Source organism: Plasmodium gallinaceum (assembly GCF_900005855.1).
Source record: "Plasmodium gallinaceum strain 8A genome assembly, contig: PGAL8A_v1_61, whole genome shotgun sequence".
Lineage (NCBI taxonomy): Eukaryota > Apicomplexa > Aconoidasida > Haemosporida > Plasmodiidae > Plasmodium > Plasmodium gallinaceum.
In genome coordinates, this window is record NW_021628220.1 from 175,495 (window position 1) to 183,501 (window position 8,007).

Below are 8,007 nucleotides of genomic sequence, written 5' to 3' on the forward strand. Positions count from 1 at the left end.
TAAAATTTTTTTTTTTTTTTTTTTTTTTTTTTGTTAGTTTTTCTCTTTTTTAAAATTTTGAATAAATAGATATAATTATATTATTTAAAAAAAAAAGAAAAAAAGTTGTATTATTGTTTTTAAATTATATCCTCAATTAGTAGGTCTCTCTATATATTCATATAACAATTTATTACTTCAGAAATATTTATATACAGAATTAGTAACACTTTTAAATACTTATTATACAAGAAATAAACTGATAATTATTATTTTAAAATTTTTCTATTTTCAAAAGTTATTTAAGAATGATGTCTTTTTTATTTATAACATCTTTTTTTTTTTTTTTTTTTCATTTTTTACATCATAAAAAAATAGGTTCACATTATTTTTTTATGTAACAAAATAAAGATGCATGCTAAAATTTAAAAAAAAAAAATTTTACATAAATTCTTTGAATTTAGCTCAAACTTCTTTTGAATGTTGTGTATATATATTAAGCTGTAATATTATATTCTTTTTTCTTTTTTTTTAAGCTATTTTACAAATTTTCATACATATATGGTTTTAAAAAAAAAAAAAAAAAAAAAAATCATCTTCAAACATTTATATTTAATATTTTTAAATTGCAAAAGTTAAGTTTAATTATGTCATTTTATTCTTTTTTTTATTTATCTTTTTTTTTTTTTTTTTTCATTTTAAACAAAAAATGCAAAATATTTTTAGCATGTTCATTAAATTTTAAGTTTTAATAAACTGTTTTTTTTTTATATTTTAAAAAGATATTAAACAATGAATTTTCTAGATATTTTAATTTTCATTAATCATAATGATATTGCACTTCAGCTTGCTCTCTTTTAGCTTTAAAAGAATTATAGAATTTCATTTTTAAGATACATTTTTTTTATAAAAAAAGAAAATAATATTTTTAATAACACATATATTGAAGGAAAAAAAATATTTAGAAAAAAAAAATAAAAAAATTTAATTATAGGAATTAAATTTCCGAGCAACTATTTAAGAATTTTTAATTAAACATATTAATATGTTTCTCTTGAATTTTTTTTTTTTTTAACTTTTATATTTTTAATTTTAAATTACCTTCTTAGCTACATTATTAATTTTTTTTTTCTTAAATTCCCAGCTTGAATGATTAATTTGTCATTTTGTTCATGTCTAATAAATAATAAATATACATATTTACTAATGGAGATTAATTAAATCTTTTTAAAGATCAGAAATAACGAAATTTTCCTTTTGATAATTATCATTTTTTTTTTTTTTCTAACTTATATATAGAAACAATTAGAAAGAAACTTCAATTAAGCATGACTTTTCTTTCTGCTTTTTTTCAAATATCTTTTTTTAATTTATTAATTTTTTAAATTAAAAATATAAAAATTCTGTTTAGTAAAAAATCCACTTTACTATTTTTTTTTTTTATTACTACGATCCCTTGATTTTATCTTCAATAGAAGTAAAAAAAAAAAAAATATATATATATACATATATGCATCGAACATTTTAAAAAAATTTTAATCACAAATTGAAATGTAAAATTTTAAATGTTTTATTTTATATATTAATCCATTCATTAATATATCATTACTTCAAATAAATTTTAATTATTATTAAAATAATAGATAATTTTTTCCAATAAATTTTTCCCTCTCATGAATCTTATAATATGTTGAATTATTATTTAAGGTATACGTAATTTTTTTCTTTTCATTTCATTATCATTTCGTTTCTTCTCTTCTCATCTCATCTCATCTCATCTCATCTTATCTCATCTCATTTTGATTTTTTTTTTCTCATCTTTTCTTTTAGTTTCACTTCATTTCTTTTTTTTTTCTTTTCATACTTTCTGCTTTCTTTTTTAAACAAAAAAAGTATCATTTTTATTAATGAATGAAATATCTGATATTTTTGATATACACGCTATATGCGCCTGCTGTAAGGTTGAAAACAAAAATGAAAAGAAAAAAAATGAAATCTTCAGTAATAACACATTTAGAGGAATTGGGAATAAGGGAGTTTTGCCATGGAAAAGTAACCCATTAGACATGAAATATTTTACTACAGTAACAACATATGTTAATGAATCAAAATATAAAAAATTAAAATATAAAAGAGAGAAATATTTAGAAAAAACAAAGGATACAAAGTGTTTAGAGAGTATAATACAACTATCAAATAACTTACAAAATGTTGTAGTTATGGGAAGAACTAGCTGGGAAAGTATTCCAGAACGATTTAGGCCGTTAGTTAATAGAATAAATGTTGTATTATCAAGATCATTAAAAAAAGAAGACATAAAAGGAGATGCTATTTTAATAAATAATGTGGATGATTTACTTCTATTACTAAGAAAAATAAATTATTATAAATGTTTTATTATTGGTGGTTCAGTTGTATACAATGAATTTTTAAAAAGAAATTTAATAAAAAAAATATACTTTACAAGAATAAATAGTACGTATGAGTGTGATGTTTTTTTTCCAGAAATAAAGGAAACGGAATTTGAAATTATGTCTCTAAGTGATGTGTATAGCAATAATGGTGCAACATTAGACTTTGTAATTTATAAGAGAAAAAAAGAAATATTAAATAATGAAAACCCCATTGAAAATAATAAAGAAGCAGATATATGTTCTCAAGATTCCCCAAATAACTATTTCACTGGAGAGGATGTTTACAAAAACATGGATGATGACGATGATTATGTATATTTTAATTTTAATAATACAAAGGAAAAGAAAAATTCTGAAATAAGTGATGATTTTAAAATATACAATAGCTTGAAATATAAATATCATCCGGAATATCAATATTTAAATATTATATATGATGTTATTATGAATGGGAATAAACAAGGTGATAGAACTGGTGTTGGAGTAGTAAGTAAGTTTGGATATATGATGAAATTTAATTTAAATCAATATTTTCCTTTATTAACAACAAAAAAATTGTTCATAAGAGGAATTATTGAAGAACTGTTATGGTTTATAAGAGGGGAAACTAATGGAAACACTCTGTTGAATAAAAATGTGAGAATATGGGAAGCCAACGGAACAAGGGAATTCTTAGATAAAAGAAAATTATTTGATAGAGAAGTTAATGATTTGGGACCCATTTATGGTTTTCAATGGAGACATTTTGGTGCTGAATATACTAATATGCATGACAATTATGAAAATAAAGGAGTAGATCAATTAAAAAATATTATCAATTTAATAAAAAATGAGCCCACTAGTAGAAGAATTATTTTATGTGCATGGAATGTAAAGGATTTAGATAAAATGGCATTACCACCTTGTCATATTTTATGTCAATTTTATGTCTTTGATAATAAATTGTCATGCATTATGTATCAAAGGTCATGTGATTTGGGATTAGGAGTTCCTTTTAATATTGCATCATATTCAATTTTTACTTATATGATTGCACAAGTGTGTAATTTGCAACCTGCACAGTTCATACATATTTTAGGAAATGCACACGTATATAACAATCATATCGATAGTTTAAAAAAGCAACTAAACAGAATACCATATCCTTTCCCAACTCTCAAGTTAAATCCAGATATAAAGAATATAGAAGACTTTAAAGTTTCTGATTTTACAATAGAAAATTATGTACATCATGATAAAATTTCTATGGATATGGCTGCATAAAATGAAAAATAAAAAGTTAATAAATAAACCTACAAATATAATGAAATATGAAGTTTTCGTATATATATAGAGAGGGATTATATCTATAAATACTATCTTTAAATAATTTTTTTTCTAAACATCTAATTATATTTTTTTTTTATTTTAAAAAAAAAAAAAATATTCTTAAAAAATTAGTAAGAAATCTTAGTATACACCATAATATTTTTTCTATTTATTTTAACTAATATGATAAATATTCTTAATTTTAAAAATATATCTATAATTTAATAAGAATAAAGTATATATAGCTTTTATGTTTAACTATTTTTATAATTTTTTTTCCATTTAAATAAAATAGACTTTTTTTTATTTTATAGCAAATTTTGTGAAAATAAATATTTATTTAAGTTTATATGAAAATATATATATATTTAATATATATATATATATATAGAAACAAATAAAATTAATTTTAATGATATTTTCATTTTCTTGATTATACAACAAAATTTTTAGAACATATATTATAAATAAAAGTTTAAATGTATATGCACAATTTTAAAATAATGAAAATTTTTTGTAGAATTTAATTTTAATGCGGTTATGCATACAAAAAAAGTAAAAAAAAAGAGAAATAATGAAAAAGAAAAATTATAAAATAATGTAAATTTCTTAATGGTTATTACACTTGTGTAAATATATACAAATGTAAATATTTTAATTTTGACATCAACTTAAATCTAGCTTTTTATATTTATAATATCATCACTTTTCTCATCTTCAGGATAGAAGTATTCATCCTACATAAAAAGAAAAAAAAAAAAAATATAATTGTACAAATGAAACATATTAAATTTTTATAATAAAATATACTGTTTTTTCATTTTAATTTTTATTATTTTATTTATTATTATTTTTTTTTTTTTTAATAAACAAAAATAGTATTACCATTTCCATTTGTTTATGAACATTTAACTCACTTATATGTTTTTCAATGTCTAACAGTCTTTCAGACATATTTTTTATTATTTCATTAATATCACCTAAAAAAGAAATGAAATAAATAACAAATAAATAAAATTAATAAATTATAAAACATGATTACTAAAAATATAAAATATACGATAAATAATATGTAATACATAAATAATTTATAAATGCACAAAATATTATTTTATCATTTACATGATTGCTTTTTTTCAGCTAAATCAGTTAATGATGTAAAGGCAATCTTCAATTCTCTGAAAAAATAAAAGAAAAAATTGTAATTTATATAAATTTAAACAAACATATATATATATATATATATATATATATATATGTATTATTTTTATACTTATGCTGCAAATCACAAATGTGTTTTAATAAGTTTAGTTCATTTTGCATATATTTGTTTTTTTTAAGAAAATGCATTTTCATTTTTTTTTCATTATGCTCTGTAATTTCTTCATTTGTTTCTTTGTTAATATTTTTTTTAATTTCTTCCTCTTTCATTTTTAAGTCATCTAATTTTTCTTTAGCTTCCTGGATTAATTTTTGTTTATCATCTATATTTGATGATTTTGTATTTTTTTCGTTTGGTAAATTAGATATTTTATTAGAGTCATGTATATCCATAATAGCATGGGTAACAACTACACATCTAATATACAAAAGTAATATATATGGAACTTCTTTTATACTAGCTAATTGTAACCATTGTTGTATTTGTAGTTTCATTTCTTTCTCTGATGTATTAAAATTCATACCCCTATCTTTGCATATCTCTATTAATGTATTTTTTTTTAAATTATCAACTCCTTCATAGATTAACTCTCTGTCTTCTCTCTGTAATCTCAAAAAATGATGTCTTAATTGCAAAACCACATGATAATGCATTCCATATGGTTTTAAACCAAGTAAATGACATATTGTTTGTAATGTTTTTAAATTCATTTGATCTAATACAAAATCTTCTTTAAATATCTTTGCTATTTTTAATGTATCTGTTACACTTAAAAATGGATTTATATCTTTTTCATCTTTATTAATTAATTGTTGGTGAAATTTATTTAAAATTGTTTTTTTTTTATCTGAATCTATGTCTATGTTTTCATTTAACTGCTTTTCTTTTTCCTCAATTAACTGCTGCAAAAATTTTGCCAATTGTTGTTTTGCATATAAATTTTTTTTTATATTATTAAAATTGTCATCATTTTTAAAAGTAGACGGTAATAAATTGGGGTATATTTTCAAAAATACAGGTAGTAAAAATTCAGCAAAAGGAATAATAATAAAAAATGAGAATGGAATTAATTTAAACATATCATTCATTGTTCTTATCAATAATTTATATTCAGAATATGATAATCTATGTCCTTTTAGTCTTTTAATAATTAAATTTTTAGATATTTTCATATTTGTTAAAAATAAAAGAATTCCTGTTTTAACCCAAACCAGTGTATGTTTTATATTTTTTTTCGTATTATTATAATAAACAATTAATAAAGATGGTTTCAATATGATCTTTTTTATTTCCACACCCCCCTTTTTTAAGTATGAAAATAAAGAATTTATTACATTTGAACTTTTATTATAAATTTTCATTAATTTATTTTCTTTATCATTTATTTTCACCTTTTTTTTTTTTAGCATATTTATCATATTTATATCTTCTGAATTGTCAAATGAATTATATCCACTTTCTAAATTATTATCATTTTGATTATTATTACTATTATTACTACTACTACTATTATTACTATTATTATTATTACTACTACTATTATTATTACTATTATTATTATTACTACTACTATTATTATTACTATTACTGTTACATTGTAATTCTTCTTTTTTTATGTCATATTTTTCTTCTTTTATTTTTTTTTCTTTTGATTCTTCATTTTTTATGTTTTCATTATTTTTATTATTTTGCGATATATTATTTTCTTTTAAACCTTTTGAATAGGTGGAAAAATAACTTATGCTTTTTTTGGAGAAATTTTTTTCTTTTATAACATTAAACTTATTCTCATTTATTATTTTTTCATTACGATAATAGTTTACATTGTAGTTTACGTTGTAGTTTAAATCACACTTATCTTCAATTAACCAAATATTTTTATTGATAATATTTGCATATAGGCATTTATTAACTCTTAGTTTTCTCTTAAAATAATTTTCTTTTTCACTGTTTAAATTATTACTAAAAAATAAATTTACATTATTTTCTTTTATAAGTTTATGATAACTATAGAACAATTCCCTTTTAATATTAATACATTTATTTATAAAAAGGTAGTTATTTTTTATCTTTATTTGCCTAAATATCATTTTAAAAAAAAAAGAAAAAAAGAAGCATAAAATTTTCTATTATTTATTTATATTATTTTTCTTAATTTAAAAAAAAAAAAAAGAAAGAAAAAAACAGCAAAAAAACAATCTAATTAAAAATAAACATTAATACAACATTATTGTTCTTTATTGAATGTAATTCTTTTTCTCTTCAGGTTTTTTTTTTTTAAATTTAGAATCCATTTGTTAACTTTTTATATTTTAATTTATTATACACATTTTAATATTTATTAAAAAAATATAGTTTTCTTTAATTACTCATTTACAAAATGTCAAATTACTTATATACATAATATTAATAAAATAGAACATATTATTTACAAAAAGAATTTATATTATGATAATTTCTAATAATAATTTATATAAACACCATAATGTAAAAATAAATAAATAAAAAAAAAAAAAAAAAAAAACTTTTATGAAAAGTATTATATAAAAATAAATAAATTTGAAGCATAAAAAAAGTTAAGATGTGTTCTAAGAAAAAAAAAATAATTAAATTTAAACTTATTTCATAAACTTTTTTTTTTTTTTTAATTAAAATTTATATTTTTGATAGATATAATTTCTTTTATATCTTATAAAAAATGAATAAAGAAGTTTTCATAAAAAAATATTGTAGAATATATTAATTAAAAAAATGAAGTCGTTAAAGAAATGATACACAATATATTAAATTAATCATTTTAATCTATGCATATTAACATGCGTGAAATTTAATATAAAATTTCATAAATATACAAATTTATATAAAAGGGTTCTTTAATAATTTTCTTTAATAATTAGAAAAAAAATTGTTTAAAAAAAAAAAAAAAAAATTATATATATATGTGAACAGTAAAAACGTTTAAAATAAACACGTTTCAATTTTACTATTTTTTTTTTTTTTTTTTTTTTTTTTTTTTATTGAAGAAATTTTCCTTAGATGAATTTTATGTAGCTTTCAGAGAAAGTTTTTTTTTTTTTTTAGAATTATATTTAAATGATATATTATCTAAATTTTGAAATTGAAGTGTAAAATATATATATATAT

General features: G+C 18.5%; 2 protein-coding genes across 2 annotated transcripts; one reads left to right on the plus strand and one right to left on the minus strand.

Moving 5' to 3' along the window:
- Positions 1 to 1,886: 1,886 nt before the first annotated feature.
- Positions 1,887 to 3,656, plus strand: PGAL8A_00090700 (bifunctional dihydrofolate reductase-thymidylate synthase, putative; the record flags this gene model as incomplete). Its single annotated transcript, XM_028671632.1, has 1 exon — positions 1,887 to 3,656. The coding sequence occupies one exon, from the start codon at positions 1,887 to 1,889 to the stop codon at positions 3,654 to 3,656; it is 1,770 nt and encodes a 589-aa protein (XP_028526025.1).
- A 722-nt stretch (positions 3,657 to 4,378) lies between these two features.
- On the minus strand, positions 4,379 to 6,953 carry PGAL8A_00090800 (LETM1-like protein, putative; the record flags this gene model as incomplete). Its single annotated transcript, XM_028671644.1, has 4 exons — positions 4,379 to 4,438; positions 4,587 to 4,681; positions 4,824 to 4,879; positions 4,975 to 6,953. 4 exons carry the CDS (start codon positions 6,951 to 6,953, stop codon positions 4,379 to 4,381), a joined length of 2,190 nt encoding a protein of 729 aa, XP_028526026.1.
- Between the last annotated feature and the right edge of the window lie 1,054 nt (positions 6,954 to 8,007).